General features: G+C 45.5%; 1 protein-coding gene across 5 annotated transcripts; it reads right to left on the bottom strand.

The window, feature by feature from the left end:
* Positions 1–75: 75 nt before the first annotated feature.
* LOC310756470 (zinc finger protein 862-like) lies at positions 76–15,900 on the bottom strand. Of its 5 annotated transcripts, none has more exons than XM_083600611.1 (9): positions 15,628–15,900; positions 13,721–13,803; positions 12,597–12,723; positions 11,280–11,369; positions 8,639–8,824; positions 8,288–8,383; positions 7,205–7,252; positions 896–3,114; positions 76–534 (listed from the first exon to the last, which is right to left on the bottom strand). In XM_083600611.1, exons 1-8 carry the CDS (start codon positions 15,773–15,775, stop codon positions 1,022–1,024), a joined length of 2,871 nt encoding a protein of 956 aa, XP_083456737.1. In that variant the 5' UTR covers positions 15,776–15,900; the 3' UTR covers positions 76–534; positions 896–1,021. The 5 variants fall into 5 exon arrangements, with proteins under 5 accessions (XP_083456737.1, XP_083456738.1, XP_083456739.1 ...); XM_083600612.1 differs by having other exon boundaries at positions 76–558; positions 902–3,114; XM_083600613.1 differs by having other exon boundaries at positions 12,597–12,720.
* Positions 15,901–17,820: the final 1,920 nt, after the last annotated feature.

The raw sequence follows: 17,820 nt of genomic DNA, 5'->3' as shown, positions 1-17,820 counted from the left end.
TGCTGACGTCATTTCTTTACTACCTTAGGTTCCAAACCCTTCCACAGCTGTGTGCAACAATAAAAACAAATCAAACAAGTGTTTTGTTCTTTTTAGTACCCCTTGGTACTCAAAGCATTGCAACAAAATTTAAAATGACACCAATATTAACAACGTAGCCTCAAAAAATTAGTAAGGGAACGTAACAGGTGGAAGCGTCTGTGTCGAGCCAAAGGCCCTTTAGGGCTTTTTTGGCTTTTTTAAAGGATTGGCTTTGAAAACCTTTTTTTTTTTTACTAAACAAGGAAGCTGCCAGAGCATCCTGAGATCGTCACCAGGCCTGCTCAAAGCATCTGTTGGGCCCAGGACATTTTTCATGTGTGATCGACTCTCCTCCCACCCTGGCCTGTGATCCAGATCCGTACAGGAACCCCTTAGAGCTCTGCAGACCACAATGGGTTAATACTTGAGTTGCTAGGTAACCCCAGAGCCTTCGTTTCTGGCCTGCTGCCTTTGGCTCAAACATGGCTGTTCTCCCTTTTGAGCTTGGTTGGACTGACACAAGGGACACGGGTGGCGCTGTGGGTTAAACCACAGAGCCTAGGACTTGCCGATCGGAAAGTCGGCGGTTCAAATCCCCGTGACGGGGTGAGCTCCCGTTGCTTGGTCCCTACTCCTGCCAACCTAGCAGTTCAAAAGCACGAAGTGCAAGTAGATAAATAGGTACCGCTCCGGCGGGAAGGTAAATGGCTTTTCCATGCGCTGCTCTGGTTCGCCAGAAGCGGCTTAGTCATGCTGGCCACATGACCCGGAAGCTGTACGCTGGCTCCCTCAGCCAATAAAGCGAGATGAGCGCCGCAACCCCAGAGTCAGCCACGACTGGACCTAATGGTCAGGTGTCCCTTTACCTTTAGACTGACACAAGGGGAGGGGAGAGAAAAGGAAGGGGAGAACCAATGCAACTACAGGTCATATTCACACCCTGCACTGTGCTCCGAGCTGCATCCCATCAACGACGCACGTGAGGACGGGGGCCGAGTTGTCAACAACGTCGGCCTGATGATGTTAAGTACCAGTGCTCGATTGCAGGCAACGGGTCAAAGTCTGGCACTGCCACCCCATTGACTGCCACCATCACAAGAGAGTTTGCCACTTCGTTGGAAAGCTTCAACCTCTCGTAAGTCCTTATCAGGTTCATAACAGCGCAGCCCCGCTTACAGCTTCCTGTAGAGATTCGTAAGCACGCAGAAACGGAGGCGAGTTTGCTCAGCAAAGGAAACGCTTGCCGCTCCGCAATGGCCTTCCTGCACAGCTCTGAAAACAAAAGGTCCTTGGCCACGTTTTTAAGCTCGGCCCATTCTTCCAGCAGCCTTTCCTCGCTGTAGCTCGGAGGGAGAGCGTACTGAAAATATTTTGCCATGGAAAGTACTTCGGCGTCTCCAGAGTTGGCAAGGCAGCTCCCAGCAACAGGCTGGCACACGGTATCAAACACTTCTGTGCTTTTTAAGAGCTGGAGCAACGTCTCGCCGTCAAATCTCTGGTGCAGGTATTCCGCCCCGGTCAGGATGATTTTTGCTCGGTCCACTTGGAAGCGGAACTCTCCCATCTCGACCACATCCAAGGAGACCCCTCTGAAAGAACCCTCCTTCACGGCGGCGTTAAACTCTTCCTCCTTTGGTCCTGGCTGTTGGAGGAGGTTTTGCAAGGCGAGGTAGGCAACTTCCACAGCAGAATTCACTTCCCCGAGCAAGACGCTTTCTCTCTGGAACACTTCCGAGAGGGGTTTGTAAACCTGAACGAAGTCGATCAAGAAGTGGGAAAACTTGACAAAATGGAAGCTCCTCAAGAACGTCAACATGCCTTTCGCCTTCTGCCCCTCGTGGCTGCCGGATTTCGACAGGCGCTCAAGGTGAGCAACCAAAGCAGGCAGGCTTTCGAGAAGGACGCATAGAGTTTGCCTCTTGCTCACCACCCACCTGACACTGTTTGACTCCATTAGTTTGGCCACCTTTTGGCCCAGGCGGGGAGCCGCACCCTGCAGCTCCCTCAGTCTTTCGGGAGAGGCTTGGAAAAACTTGAACATCGCCCTGATGTGCTTTTCGCAGTCCTTCACAAAGTCAACATCCCTGTAGCAGGCGCCGATGGCCGCATACTGCAGCTTGTGGGTGATACAATGGGCCGGGGACAGGAGAGGGATCACCTCTTGGAATTTGGCGACAAGTGCACTTTTGCAGGCTGCTACGCTGGCCGCGCCGCCTGTGGCAAGGCCCACGACCCACCCGGGTTTCCTGAACGGGATCTGCAGCTCATCCATGGCTGAAACGGCGGCAGCGAAGCAGGCGTCGGCGGTGTCACCGGGCAAAGACGCCAAGCAAAGGTACGACTCCTTCACTTCCGCTCTCTTGAGGTAGCGGATGTAAATTGCCAGGCAGGGCTGGTCGGACGAATCCATGAAGCCGTCCAAGAGGAGGCAGGCGAAAGGCGACCGGCAGATGCTGTCAAGTATCTCCTTCCGCAGTGTGTCCGCGATGCACCTTATGAAGAGGGTGCATGCGACCCTGTTCCTGTACCTGGGGATGATGGGGGCTCCCATGACTTGCAGGAGGTCCAGCGCTTTCTTGTAATCGTTCAGCGGCTTCGAGTGGTAAGCAATGTCGTAAGCGGCGCTGAAAAGGTGCTCCATGTTCCTCAGCACGTGGCTGGACATCTTAGTCAAGCGCTCGGCCGCCGGAGCGCCACCTGGGTCCTCCTTAGCGGTCAGCGCTCGGACGCAGAGCTTGTGGGCATTGCTCTTGTCGTGGTGTTTCAGCGTCTCCACTTTGAATGGCCGGGTGTATCCCGTTACTAGTTTGGACACCGGGCCGTGAGCGGGCGGCTTCTCCTTGCACACCACGCAGTAGAGGGTGGTCTGCCCTTTGTCGGCCTCCAGCCACGGGAATTGAGAGAACCATGACTTTTGGATAGATCGGGGGCCTAGCGTCTTTCGGGCTGCTCCCACTGCACCAGGTTCCCTTCCACAGCCCTCTGGATACAGGTTTGGAGGCCACCCTTCCATCGGGGGACACAGCGAGAGGGCATAGTCATCCATAGGGTCTTTTTCGTCTGGGTCGTCCACCATTTCAACCTTGATTATTCCTTTTGGAGAGAAATTGGAGGGATAATATAGGTTGGTTGGTTGTTGTTTTTAATTAGGTCAGGTTCCCAGTTAGCTAAGTACTACAGACCCCATTTTTCAAAATGAAATAAATACAGTGGTACCTCGGGTTACATACGCTTCAGGTTACATACGCCGCTAACCCAGAAACAGTACCTCGGGTTAAGAACTTTGCTTCAGGATGAGAACAGAATTCGTGCTCCGGCAGCGCGGCAGCAGCAAGAGGCCCCGTTAGCTAAAGTGGTGCTTCAGGTTAAGAACAGTTTCAGGTTAAGAACGGACCTCCGGAATGAATTAAGTACTTAACCTGAGGTACCACTGTAACTATTATTATTATTCTATCCATTTAAACATATTTTATGAAATTGCAGAGTTTTGAGAAATTAAAAGATAAAGTGCAAGACTGGCTTCACTGTTATCAAATAAGGGAGGCTTATAATTTGGACAAAAAAATTGGCTTCCAGGTGGAAAAATCAAAATTGGAAACAGAACTGTTAGACCCCAAAACTAAGATACTTTCAAGAATGTATAACTTGCTGCTGAAATGGAACACCCAGGATGAGACGGTTAAATCTGCTATGATTAAATGGGCACAAGATGTTGGACATAACATAATGTTCGCTGACTGGGAACAGTTGTGGACCACAGGTATGAAATTTATGGCATGTAATGCCCTAAGAGAGAATATTATGAAAATGATATACAGGTGGTACATGACACCAGTCAAGCTTGCAAAAATCTATCATTTGCCCGATAATAAATGTTGGAAATGTAAAGAAAACGAAGGTACATTCTTTCACCTTTGGTGGACGTGCCCAAAGATCAAGGCTTTCTGGGAGATGATCTATAATGAAATGAAAAAGGTATTTAAATATACCTTCTTGAAGAAACCAGAGGCCTTTCTCCTGGGCATAGTCGGCCAATTGGTGCCAAAGAAGGATAGAACTTTCTTTATGTATGCTACAACAGCAGCAAGAATACTTATTGCAAAGTATTGGAAGACACAAGATTTACCCACCCTGGAAGAGTGGCAGATGAAGGTGATGGACTATATGGAACTGGCGGAAATGACTGGCAGAATCCGAGACCAGGGAGAAGAGTCGGTGGAAGAAGATTGGAAGAAATTTAAAGACTATTTGCAGAAATATTGTAAAATTAATAAATGTTAAAATGATGCTGGATTGAAATTAAGTGGCATTAGCAACAAGGCCAATAAGAATATGTAAAAATGGATTGATAATGGATGAAAATATATAGTCATAATATGTTAAGATATAGAGTTAAGATAAATGAAAGAGGGTAAGGATTTGCTGAACTGACTATGTGAACGGGAATACAAAAAAGGGAGGTGTGAGGAGGTCAAGGAAACAAGCAAACGAGTTTAAAGATATGAAAAAATGGATTTGTTTTTAACTTTTTCTACTTATTTTTTTCTTTTTGTACTTTGTATTTCTTTTTTCTATGTATTTTTGTATTTTTTGTATTTTTCTTTTTTCTCTTGTTTTCTTTTTATTCTGTAAATTTCTGCTTTTTGTAAAACCCTAATAAATATTTTATAAAAAAAAAAACATATTTTAGTAACATTAGTTTAAAAAGAATCCTAGTTTTACAGTCTTTCTATACACTGGTGTTATATATACATTTCTTCAAGAAAACAATCATTTAATATATTACATCAAATCTATAGTTTTGTAAATTAAGTCATTTGAATTATAGCAGATGAAATTTAAAATCATAACTAAATAACAAAATGCCATGCTGTGATGAAAATGAAATGTGATGCCATGAAAATGTGATACTGGGATATGTTTTAGGGTTATAAAGGAATATGTATGCTCATATTCAGTCAATAAACTTCAATACCTGGCACTTTATGAAAGGATGGCAATTTTGCAGACTCGCTACTCCTTTGTTTGACGTAATAGTGGCATCCTCGACTATCAGTTTTTCTTTTTCAGGGCATCAGATCAGAGCTTATTCTTATTATTCATTTCTATGCCACCCATCTGACTGTTGCCCCAGCAACTCTGGGCATCTCCCAACACAATAAAACATCAGCCTTTAAAAACTTCCCTGAACCACGGACCCCCTACTTTTGAATTTTTTGCTATCTCTATGGTAGTTTTTGTTATGTGAGTGGTGCCACAGTTCCCCTGGGTGGGCTACACAGACCTCCTGTGATCCATGGACCACCAATTGGGAGCCACGAGTTAGATCATTAATGTGTCAACAACAAAAATCCCTGCTACCAACATAAACTGGTAACTGACACCATTGCAACAAATTTTTTGCAAGCCCTATTGTGGGTGTGAGAGCTGGACCATAAAGAAGGCTGATCGCCGAAGAATTGATGCTTTTGAATTATGGTGCTGGAGGAGACTTTTGAGAGTCCCATGGACTGCAAGAAGATCAAACCTCTCCATTCTGAAGGAAATCAGCCCTGAGTGCTCACTGGAAGGACAGATCCTGAAGCTGAGGCTCTAATACTTTGGCCACCTCGTGAGAAGAGAAGACTCCCTGGAAAAGACCCTGATGTTGGGAAAGATGGAGGGCACAAGGAGAAGGGGACGACAGAGGACGAGATGGGTGGACAGTGTTCTCGAAGCTACCAACATGAGTTTGACCAAACTGTGGGAGGCAGTGGAAGACAGAAGTGCCTGGCGTGCTCTGGTCCATGGGGTCACGAAGAGTCAGACACGACTAAACAACTAAACAACAACAACATTGTGGGTGTAGCCAGGATTTATGCGGGGGGTGGGGGGCAGGCTTCATGTTAGATGGGCAGAAGTATTTTTATTGATTTACTTGATCGGGGGGGGGGCTGCCTCAGTCCCCCCCCCTTGGCTACGCCCATGCACCCTGTGTATGTTAAAATTCCTGCTCCATGATTGCAGTCATGGGATTGTTGTCTATCACATGACGGTATATGTTTTGACTCCACACAGTGGGAAGTGACGGAGACAGGATGTTTGTGTTACTGTGTTCCGTGAAGTGCTATTGTCCTTTGTTCTTTTTCTCTTTGCTGTGTGATACTAGAGAGAGAGGGAGCCATGTTGCAGTGCTCCGTGTATGTTTATATGTAAATAAAGCAGATTAGCCAAAATGCTGAGTTGCTGAGGTCTGTTACGCAAGTTGCACAAACTCTGCGGATCCCTAAGTGTGCCAGTGTCAGTTGGCATCGTTCGCTGTGAGGTTCGGGCAGAAGAAAGCTTTTGAAGCTTCCGAACGAAAGACCAGGAGGGAGAGAACATGCCAGTCGGGCACGTGTCTCTGCCAGGATCCTACTCGAGTGTAGGACGAGCTCCGGACAGTGTAGGCTCTTCAAGTTCCAGCCAGGTGATTGTTGGACCTTCGAAGTGCCACCTGCTATGCATGATTTAATTTCAAACTATGTGGGCTAAAACTGGCCATCTGGTGGCAGGTAATAGACAGGTGAGGAAGAAGAAGAAGAAGAAGAAGAAGAAGAAGAAGAAGAAGAAGAAGAAGAAGAAGCAGCAGCGGAGGAGGAGGAGGAGGAGGAGGAGGAGGAAGAGGAGTTTGGATTTGATATCCCGCTTTATCACTACCCTAAGGAGTCTCAAAGCGGCTAACATTCTCCTTTCCCTTCCTCCCCCACAACAAACACTCTGTGAGGTGAGTGGGGCTGAGAGACTTCAGAGAAGTGTGACTGGCCCAAGGTCACCCAGCAGCTGCATGTGGAGGAGCGGGGAAGCGAACCCGGTTCCCCAGATTACGAGTCCACCGCTCTTAACCACTACACCACACGGGTGGGCAGTCCCACCCACTTATCAAACTTGGCCCGCAGAGGTGAGTTTCCCAACTGCATCTTTGCTGCTGGCTTACCTGCCAGTTTTCTGGAAAGTCAGCAGAGAGCTGAGAGGACAAGGAGCGGCCGCCAGCACTGATGGCTGTAGTACTAAGCGGAGGGGGAGCAAGTTGTTGAGACACCCACCCACTCCATAAAAAAGGACTTATGGCCCTGATAACACCCTCACCCATACACCATGCAAAGGGAGCAGAGACTTGACGAAAACAAGAGGGGATGAGACAGGTCACTTTATGGAAACTCACCTCCAAGGTAGCTCGGCTGAGGCACTGAAACCTCCGACATAAGGTAATCTGAGTGGATAGAAACAGAATACAGTGGCACCTCGGGTTACAGACGCTTCAGGTTACAGACGCTTCAGGTTACAGACTCCGCTAACCCAGAAATATTACCTCGGGTTAAGAACTTTGCTTCAGGATGAGAACAGAAATCATGCTTTGGCGGCACGGCAGCAGCAGGAGGCCCCATTAGCTAAAGTGGTGCTTCAGGTTAAGAACAGACCTCCAGAACGAATTAAGTTCTTAACCCGAGGTACCACTGTATTTAAAAAATGCTTAACTAGAAGGGAGGGAAGAGCTTTAAAGGCTCTGAACAAGCTTTATGAAGATTGCTCTCGTGCACAGAAAGCAGGGAATGATGACTCCAGAAGTGGCAGCTGTTATTATTAATAATTATTAATAATTAATAATTATTCTTTAATCCCCTCTGTCCTCCCAAAGGAGCTCAGGGTGTCAAACAATAAAAATGATAAAATTATTTTTAAAAAACCTGAGCCCATTGAAGTCATTTCCACTTATGGATTTGGATTTTCACTACTTCCTTCCACCAGTTCCCAGGGCAGCTAATTTATTATTGTTATTATTAATAAATAATAATAATAATAATAATAATAATAATAATTAATAAATAAATAAATAAATAAATTTTATTATTTATACCCCGCCCACCTGACTGGGTTTCCCCAGAATATGAAAAACACAATAAAACATCAAACATTAAAAACTCCTACATTTTTATTCCAGCATATATTAAAACCAAAAGTTGAAATTACAAATATTACAATATAAAAGGTAAGTGGAAAAGCTGTCACTAGAAGTAAAACACCAAGCAGCATAAAAAAGGGATTCACAACAGGCTTCAGAACCTTGGAAAAATCAAATGATCTTTGCCTGGGGGCAGAGGCCAAAAGTGGCATCGAGACACACCAGGCGAGCCTCTCTGTGGGAACATTCTGTAATCTGGGAGCCACCACTAAGTAGGCCTTTAGCCCTGTCTCTGCCTGCCACAGGCAAAGTAGTGAGGCCATCACAGGGGTTAGAAGCACTTACCTTGATGTTCTTGTCCCCCTGGCTGGTTCTGGCTAAAAGCAGATTCTTTCCAGGAAGCGGTTTCTCGGAGTAACTGGGAGTTTGGCACAAGGTGTTCTGCAAGGAAGCAATGTTTGCATATTTAGATTCGTAGGGTGGGGATCGATTGGTCTGTTTTGTTTGAACTCCCAGCTTCCACCAAACGCAATCTCACCATGGGGTAAATTAACATCTCTGCATGCAAAACGCAGGGAGACCCATTGCGTCCCTACCCACCCACCCACCTGGGACCCCTATACTATACAGGCTCTCTTTTCGCCTCCCTCACAACAAGGTTTTGGGCAAGTTACACCATCTCCACGTTCTGCTTACTCTGGTGAGTTTTCTGGTGCAAGGTCAGATTCTTCCGCAAGGCAAACCTCCGCCTGCAGTCGGAGCATTCGTAAGGCTTCTCTCCCGTGTGGGTCCTCATGTGCCCGATGAGAGCATATTTGGAAGAGACTATTTTCCCACACAGGGGGCAGCTTGCTTTTTTCTTTGCCGTCTTCTTGTCACTTGCTGTTTTGAAGCGAGAGGAGGAAAAACAGGAAGCTGTCTTAGACAATAACGCAAGGAGATCTTGCTGGACCTAGTCCAATATCTGTCAGTTTGCATTTCTTAGTGCATAAAGTATTGATCTGATGTGTAGAGATCTTTCCCATTCTGAATAATACAAGAGGATTCTAGAAGCTATTAGAAGCATCTCTGTGTGAGAGAAGCAGGCAGAAAAGTCATGATTGTTTGGGTTATACCTTCTGGGAAGCTGGTTTGAACTAGTTCTCTTATCTCTTCCAATTAAGATCATGCTGACTATAAATATAGGCCAAAGGGAGCCTGGGTTTTACTTTCTCCTTCTCTCTCTCTCCCTTCTGGTGTGGTGTTCGGTACATAGTACAGTGGTACCTCGGGTTAAGTACTTAATTCGTTCCGGAGGTCCGTTCTTAACCTGAAACTGTTTTTAACCTGAAGCACCACTTTAGCTAATGGGGCCTCCTGCTGCTGCTGCGCCGCCGGAGCACAATTTCTGTTCTCATCCTGAAGGAAAGTTCTTAACCCGAGATACTATTTCTGGGTTAGCGGAGTCTGTAACCTGAAGCGTATGTAACCCGAGGTACCACTGTATGCTTAGTGTTAAGTTTTAGTCTTGTTATAAGTTTTGTAAGTGCTGCAACTGGAATTTTATGGACTGCACCAATCCTGAATGTATTTGGATTTGTGACCATTACGATCATTTGCCTTCAGTAGAAAGTAAAGCTCTGCGGGATGAAATACAATTATTGGAGTACTACAATATATCCAAAACAATGGGAGAAATTGGAAGGATCTCAAAAGTGAAGATAGACAGGGATTGGAAGGTGTTTAAAGGATACTTGCAAAACCATATTGAAAAATCAGAACTCCTATTAGAATAAACAAGTTCCGTTTTAAATACTGAAATACTAAATAAGATGGATAACAATGTGTAATAGAAAAAGAAGCATGGAATTAGGTTGTGCGAAAGAGAGTAATAGAAGTGGAAAGAAATTGCAATTGAGTAGATTGGAAGTCTAACACAAAGGTGGGGTGAGGGGTGGTGGATGGTGATGGGAAAAGGAATTATCTGTGGGACTGAATGTAGGTATGTTTGTATATATTTAAGGATTGTATGAAATGTATGTTTGTATGCTTGTATATTCGCAATAAACTGAATTATTTTAGCAATAAAAACTTATTTTATTTTTTTTAAAAAAAGAAATACAATTGCCTCTGGTCTATTTTGGGGGACTCTGCAACATGTTTTAAGGTTTTCCTCCACACGTATGACAACATCCTGTCCTTACAGGGGCCACCCAGACAACTGTAGGACTCCCAGAGTTAGGACCCGAGCACAAGTCCACTCTCACCTCCTGCAGTTTCCAACACCTGGCCCTCAGAAACATCACCACCACCCACCATGAAGCCCAACCATAGACATCATGCCTGGCAGCTGTATAGGGAATTAAACAATTTATTTACCCAGCCTAGGATTGTACTCCCTTGACTGGCAGGGGCTTTCCAGCTGATGCTTGTTCCCACTGCCTGCTACTTGAGCCACCGCTAGAAATACCAGGAACTGAACAAAACATATGCTCTTTCACTGAACTTCCATTCTGCAAGCCCCAACAACAGAGACGGAGAACCTGTGGCTTTCTGGATACGGTTGGACTCTGATTCCCATCGGCCTGGGACACCTTTCCCTTGGTGGTTTCCTAGCTGGTTTGTCCCACCATTCCTCCACGCCTATCCAGCCCATGTCAAGAGCAGAGACAGTGGAGGTAGGGAGACAGAAGGGAGAAAGTCACACAGGACTAAAAGGAACAGGAGAGCGGGGAACCCTGAGGGAGACAGCGAGAATGTTTTCAAACAAGCGCAGCATCTCACAGTTCAACTGCTAGGTTTTGCACGCCACTGAGGGAACAGATGCCTCCCCCAATTTTCAAGGAGGGGTCCGACGTCAGTATTTTCATCCCTCCCGTTGTAAAGATCACCAGATCATGTTTGTTTTACTTTCTGTCTGTGAGAAAGGAGGGGGCGGAAACCACTCTTCCAGACTTCCATCCCTAGCACTGTGCCTGATTTTCTTTGATCTGTCTAGAGACAAGATGGCAGTATGAGGGAGCTGTATCTCTCGTACATGTTTGCTATGTTCTTTTATTTGTTTAATCAGTAGAAATAAATTAGGTATGCAGCAAAACCTCCACAGCTTTGCTTCCGTTACTCTGCTGCTCTTGAGGTGCTCACAATGTGAGTCCACTGCACCAGGATTTATTCCTCCGGAATGCTGCTCTGCTGTTCCTGCGTTCCTGTGATCGGAAGGTCGGAGAATGTGCTCCCGACACCCAGCCCATGTAGGCGCTGAAGATGTGGGCTGTATATGGGTATACACTCATCCAGACCCCCTTAATATTCCACAGCGGGCCTTGTTGGGCTTCCCCGTGCCTGCAGCAGGCCTCACCTTTGGTTGCTTTTTCTCCCAGATCTTGAACCCAGGGCTCTGCTCCTTGCTCCAGCCAGAAGATCAAGGTCGGTTTGGCAACTGGAAAACCTGTTTGGGAGCAAGGCAGGAAAAAAGTAAAGGGTCATGAGGAAGATAGTGGCACAAGAGGCAAGTATAATATAGATCCCTACGCAAACTTTTAACATCCCTGGAAGTTTAAGGAGCAGAAGCAAATGGAAATGTGTGTAACAGACAGTGCAATCGTATGCATGTATACGCAGAAGTCAACCCCACTGGTCTCAATGGGGCTTTCTCCTGGGCAAATATAGGATTGCAGCCTTACGCTGGTAAGGCCCTGTTACTTATCTTCTTCCCCCCAAAAAACGAACACACACCTGACTCCTCTGACTCTGCTGATCACTCACTTTGCACCATGCAGGAGTGAATGTCGCTATAATGTAAAATTGAATTCAGCCATCTGTGCAAGAAGGTAACATTGGTATGGCAGGATGCAATGATTAATGGAATAATCTCTTTCTCATAACTTTATAATTCAGGGTTATCATGTGAAAGCATTCGTGCAAAATGTAATTGACTTTGGGAATGCATTCATTGCTACAGGATGTCCATTAAGCTTAGCAAATTAAAAAAACAACAACCAGTATCTAGTCTGGATAAATAATAAAATAATAATAATAATAATAATAATAATAATAATAATAATAATAATTTATTATTTATCCCCCGCCCATCTGGCTCGGCTTCCCCAGCCATTCTGGGCACCTTCCAACAAAATATTAAAATACAGTAATGCATCAAACATTAAAAGCTTCCCTAAACAGGGCTGCCTTCAGATGTCTTCTAAAAGTCTGGTAGTTGTTTTTCTCTTTGACATTTGTTGGGAGGGCGTTCCACAGGGCAGAAGGGTTCCCTGCTTGGTTCCCTGTAACCTCACTTCTTGCAGCGAGGCAACCGCCAGAAGGCCCTCAGCACTGGACCTCAGTGTCCAGGCAGAACGATGGGGATGGAGACACTCCTTCAGGTATACTGGGCCGAGGCCGTTTAGGGCTTTAAAGGTCAGCACCAACAATTTGAATTGTGCTCGGAAATGTACTGGGAGCCAATGTAGGTCTTTCAAGACCGGTGTTATGTGGTCTCGGCGGCCGCTCCCAATTAATTAAGTGGCCATTTATTGGCATCTGTACCATACATTCTAATGACCAGCGTTGTGCTTTCCACATATACATTTAGATCTTTTACATAAATAAAACTGCTGGGAGACACGGGCAATTCAGAGTTTCCCAGGTCCTGTGACCTTGGGAAATAGTGCTTTACCCAGGGAGGCCACGTTCTCGTAGTTCTCTTGCATGACCTCCTTGTACAAGGCTTTTTGCTCTGGCTCCAGCAGATCCCACTGCCCCTTTGTGAAACAGACGGCCACATCCTCAAAGGTCACCGGCTGCTGGAAGGAAAGGAAACCAAGCTCAGCCTCAAGCACACTCCCCAAAAAAAACCCCCACACCTGAACCAAAACAGAGGAACAATAGATGCAACTCCCTGCAACTTGGAAAAAATGAGACCTGGCCCGTATATGCAGCAGGCAAAATAGGCTGCACCACTGCAAGTGGCGGGGGGGGGGTGTTTTTTTAAAAAAATCGCCCTACACTAAGAGTCACCTGCAACAATAAAAACAACAATGGACTAGCAGGCAAAGGGCCAAGCTGCCTTTCCCCACTGATGTGCTTTTCTTCTATATGCAGGGTGTGGTCTTTCTGTAAATAATAATAATAATAATAATAATAATAATAATAATAATAATAATTTATTATTTATACCCCACCCATCTGGCCGGGCTTCCCCAGCCACTCTGAGCAGCTTCCAACAAAATATTAAAATACCGTAATGCATCAAACATTAAAAGCTTCCCTAAACAGGGCTGCCTTCAGATGTCTTCTAAATGTCAGGTAGTTGTTGTTCTCTTTGACATCTGGTGGGAGGGCGTTCCACAGGGCAGGTGCCACTACCGAGAAGGCCCTCTGCCTGGTTCCCTGTAACTTGGCTTCTTGCAGTGAGGGAACCGCCAGAAGGCCCTCGGCGCTGGACCTCAGTGTCCGGGCAGAACGATGGGGATGGAGACGCTCCTTCAGATATACTGGACCGAGACCAGTATAATGGAAGCATTAATGGAAGTATTAAAAAAAATGGTATTCCCACTGGGATCAATGTTCTCCCATTTTATTCTATTGTATGCAATTTCTCCCTGTGTGTGTGTTTGTGTGTGTAGGAATTTAGGGTGGGGGATGAGGAAGATGGTGGGACAGTGATAGCAGACTACATCTGGTTCCACAGATTAAAAACAGACTTGTAAAAGGGGCTTTGAAGCTTCCTGGTCAAATGAGTGAGAGGGGGTTGGGGTTTCTCCCATATATCCTAAAACCATGCCATGGTAGACCACACACCTGAGCAGACTCTACCGCAGCAACGTTCTTTTCCCAAGGAGGAGATGTTGACCTCAATTGAAACATGGAACACTTTTCAGAGCCTGTGTGAACAAGAGACAAAACTGAGGACACATTTTGGGTGAAATTGATTGATTTTTATTTATAAAAATATTTATATGCCACTATTCGAAGTGGTTTACGAAAGCTATACGTAAAACCATACAATAAGAACATTTAGATAAGAAATCCATTAATTATTATGGCAGATGTGTTCTTAATTTTCTGCATAAACCTGATGGAATGGAAAAGCTTTGAACAGGTGCTTAAAGGTTAAAACGGAAGGTTCCTGCTGAATCTCTATTGGCAGAGTATTCCACCACACAGGGCTTATGATACAAAAGGCCTAGTTTCTTGTTGTCAAATGAGCCTCGACAACTTGGGGAACAACCAATGGTGCTCTTGCAGATGATCTCAGAGCTGTGATATGAGGGTTCCTTGAGATACCCTGGAGCTAAGATGTTCAGTACTTTGGCTGATTAACCTTTTAAATGTGTGGGCATTGGTTTGGTTTGTTTTCTTCTTGTGTGTTTTTTTATTATGTACTTTATTCTGAATTTTATGTTGTGGATGAAGGGCTTTATACAAATTTAATTAATAATAATAAATACATATTTTCTCAAAATATTTGAAGCTGATAGGAATGAAAGGCATATCTGCAGAAGGGGTGGGACACAGGAGCGGCAAAGTATCATAAATACTGTTTTGCCCTTTAGCAAAACAGCAAGATATGAAAAGACCTGAAGAGACAGCAACAATCAGGTTCCCCTTCCGTAATTGATGCAAAAGGGGGCCAAACCAAGTACTGAGTACATACGCATGCTTCTACTTCTCAGAGGTCCAATATTGCTCTATTTGCAGTCCTTGTTTTGCTGATTTCATATAATATTCTAATTTTCTGAGATTGTTAATTTGGGGTTTCCATCAGCTGTACATCACAATTATAACAAATAAAGGCTTGACATATCTCGCTTTGCATGTCATGAGTCTACCTCATATATTAGTTTCACCTTTTAAGTTGAATTACTGAAATAAATGAACTTTTCTACGATATTCTAATTTTCCGAGTTTCACCTGTAGTCATTGCCTCTCAGCCTAGTCTACCTCGCAGGATTCTTGTGGGGAATAATTGAAGAGGCGGGGAAAACCATATGCGCCACACCTTGAGCTCCTTGGAGAAAAAGGTGGGATAGAAATGCAAATACTGTTAGTAAACAGAAGAGAGAGACCCTTTAGTTTGACGCAGCCCAGCTCCTCTCGCCTTTTTGAAACGACAGGGGCGCAGGAATGCTCTATGTTGCCTTCAGGCGCCTAACACAAATTGCTAATGAATGAAAAGAATTTCAGCGGTCCCGGAAGGCAAGCAGTCGACTCTTTCCAAGATTTCTGTCTGCAGATATGAAACCAAAAAAAACCGCCACTGAGCGGCGGGGGTGTGGGTGTAGGACAAGAATGAATGCACCGACATTCAGGGGGTGATGCGCCCCTGAAGCAACCGGAGCTTGGACCAGGCAGGATTTTATCCAAATGAAGTCCTTTCCTCGTTTTAGAGTCGAGGTGAGATCTTTGCTTTGGGGATGCCACTACGACACTAGACTGTGCCTGATCCTTCCCCCCTATGGATTCAGTCCAATTCCCCCAAACAATAAGCCTCTCTCCATCCCATTCTCCGCCGCCGCCCACACCCCACATATTTCTCTCCCCATATTCCGCTTCCTTGCTTAGCACCACCGCACGTCGAGAAAGACAAAAGGCAGCCCGGGAGCCGACGCCGCCACCCCTAAACTGCAAAAAGAAGCCTTACATAAATGAAAAGTGCATTGAACCCGATTCTCCCCTTCATTCCCCTGCGCTGGGTCTCTGCTTGCCTGCAAAGCTGAAGTCTTCAGTGCAGTCCCGCCGCTCCTCGGGGCCGCGCTCTGCTGCCATCGGGGGCGCATCAGGAGGCTCCCAGGCAGGGATCCCTCCAGCAAAGGGATCGCCCCTCTTTCCTGAAGCGGCGGCGACCCACTCCATGGCTCCGGCTCTGCATCCGAAGCTTGGATCCACTAAAACACACACGCTGGAAATCTATTGGCTACGGCGCGCCAGGCGCCCCCTTTCTTGCGGCTGCATTGGAGGCGCCGAGAGCAGCCGGCCTGGTCCCGGGGAATTCCGGGAGTTGTAGTCTCCGAAGCTCCACCCTTTCCCCACTAGTTAATCTGATTCAATTCAGCGCCGCCGAGATGCTGGTGGTGCTGATGCTGTAGGCAAGCAGCCCTGCCGTTTATAAGAGCTGCCAAAATGAAAGGTAAGGGAGCGAGCGGTCATTGATCCTGTCACGTGCATGACAAAGAACGGAGAATTCCCACTGTAAGGGGACGTCGGAGACCAGGCAATGTATTTTTGTTTTGAAAAAGCAGGTGCATAATAGGTCCTGTTTTCCTCTCCGCCTGAAATGATTAGACACGCTTTCAAGGTGGGACATTAGAAGCTACCCATCAGCTTGCGCAACCGGCAAGGCAATGTGGCACGTTTTCATCAGCCTAACACAGATTTAAGGTCCATTCATAAGTACAGATTCGTAAATATGCTTCAGTTGCAGTTTTGAAAAAGCCTCTGGTTAGAATATCGAAGTGTTTATTTATATTATTCGCTTAGCAAAAACTTGTGAGTGTAATAAGAACTAAGCAACCTACAAGAATTGTTATTAAAATCATCCATAAAAATAGTTGGACACAAATAATTAAAACATTTTAAAGATAAGTAAAATAACAGCAAGAGATTAAAACATGTCAGTGTCTACATTTCTGGGTAGGCTTGCCATAATAAAAGTGTTTTCAGCAGGTGCCGAAGAGTATAGCAAAGGTGCTGATGTCAAGTGGCAGGGAGTTCCAAAGTGCAGGTGCTGTCACACAAGATCAGTTTCTTACAAGTGCAGAATGCATGTTATGGGGCACCTGTAACAGAACCAGTTCCACAGAATGAAGCAATTGAGTGGATACCTATTGGGTAAATTGTTGATATGTAGAGGCCACAAACAATGCATTTTGCTCCTATTGGCCATTGATTTTACTTTGACATTGTTGCTGTTTTTAATTTGACAACATACGTCTCAAAGGTTGGGACATTGTTACTTTTGTTTGCTTTTATATTTGTAAGCCTTCTTGAGAAACTACTGTGTGGAAAGCAGAGTATAAATTGTAAAAACAAAGTAAGCTTAATGTACAATGTCCATAAAGCGAGTGATGTCTCCAGGCAATGTTGAAAATAGCATTCAGTAAAAGTGAATTGGATCCACTACGCACTTTGCTATAGCGTCACATAGTGTGGATGTGACCTCTGTTTGCAGGCATATACACTCACTCACACACATGTAAAATTCCAGAGTTTAGATTAGGGACAAGTAAATTCAAGAGTGGGGGGGCAATGATGTGCCCCCCCCCGTGTGTGTGTGTGTGTGTGTGTAAAACCACCCCACATTGTGCAAGACAATAATCAGTTAAAGGGCACATTCTGGCTTGGAGCAAGAGCAGGGGGAGACATGAGGGGAATGCAGAGTAGGGTAGCCTGGGGATATAGGATGTGGCCTGGGAAGAGTTCCAAGGGCCAGAATGAAAGGCCCCTGGGGCCACATTCAGCCCCTGGGCCTCAGTTTCCCCGCCCCTGTCCTACAGGCAGTTGACATCTCCTCCAACCAAGCTGCTGAAGGGAAAGGTGAATCCAATCAACAGGGATTCTAGAAAGTTAAGCAGCACATTTGAGAGACAGCTCCACTGATTTTAACACTGCACGTGTTTCTTGCACTGAGAAATGAAAGTTGTTTAGACACTTTGGTGAAATCCACTTCTTTTCTGGAGAGTGTGAACCTGCTGGAGTCTCTGTTTTTAGCCAAGTGAAGACTGGTCTCCAGGTTTCCATGCTGACTTGACTGCAAAAAGCGCTAAGTGCCATCCATCAGGAAATGAAATGTTGCCCTAAAGAACTGTGCTGGCCTGTGACACCACTTCCCATATTGGATTGTCATTGTGAGGTGCAGCACTGCAGGAAATGAAGAGAATTGCCTGCCTTCTTCATCCATG

Source organism: Podarcis filfolensis (genome assembly GCF_964270895.1).
Source record: "Podarcis filfolensis genome assembly, chromosome: 2".
In the NCBI taxonomy this organism is placed as follows: Eukaryota; Metazoa; Chordata; class Lepidosauria; order Squamata; family Lacertidae; genus Podarcis; species Podarcis filfolensis.
The sequence above is the reverse complement of the archived record's forward strand: the minus strand, read 5'-3'. Positions and strand labels throughout refer to the sequence as shown.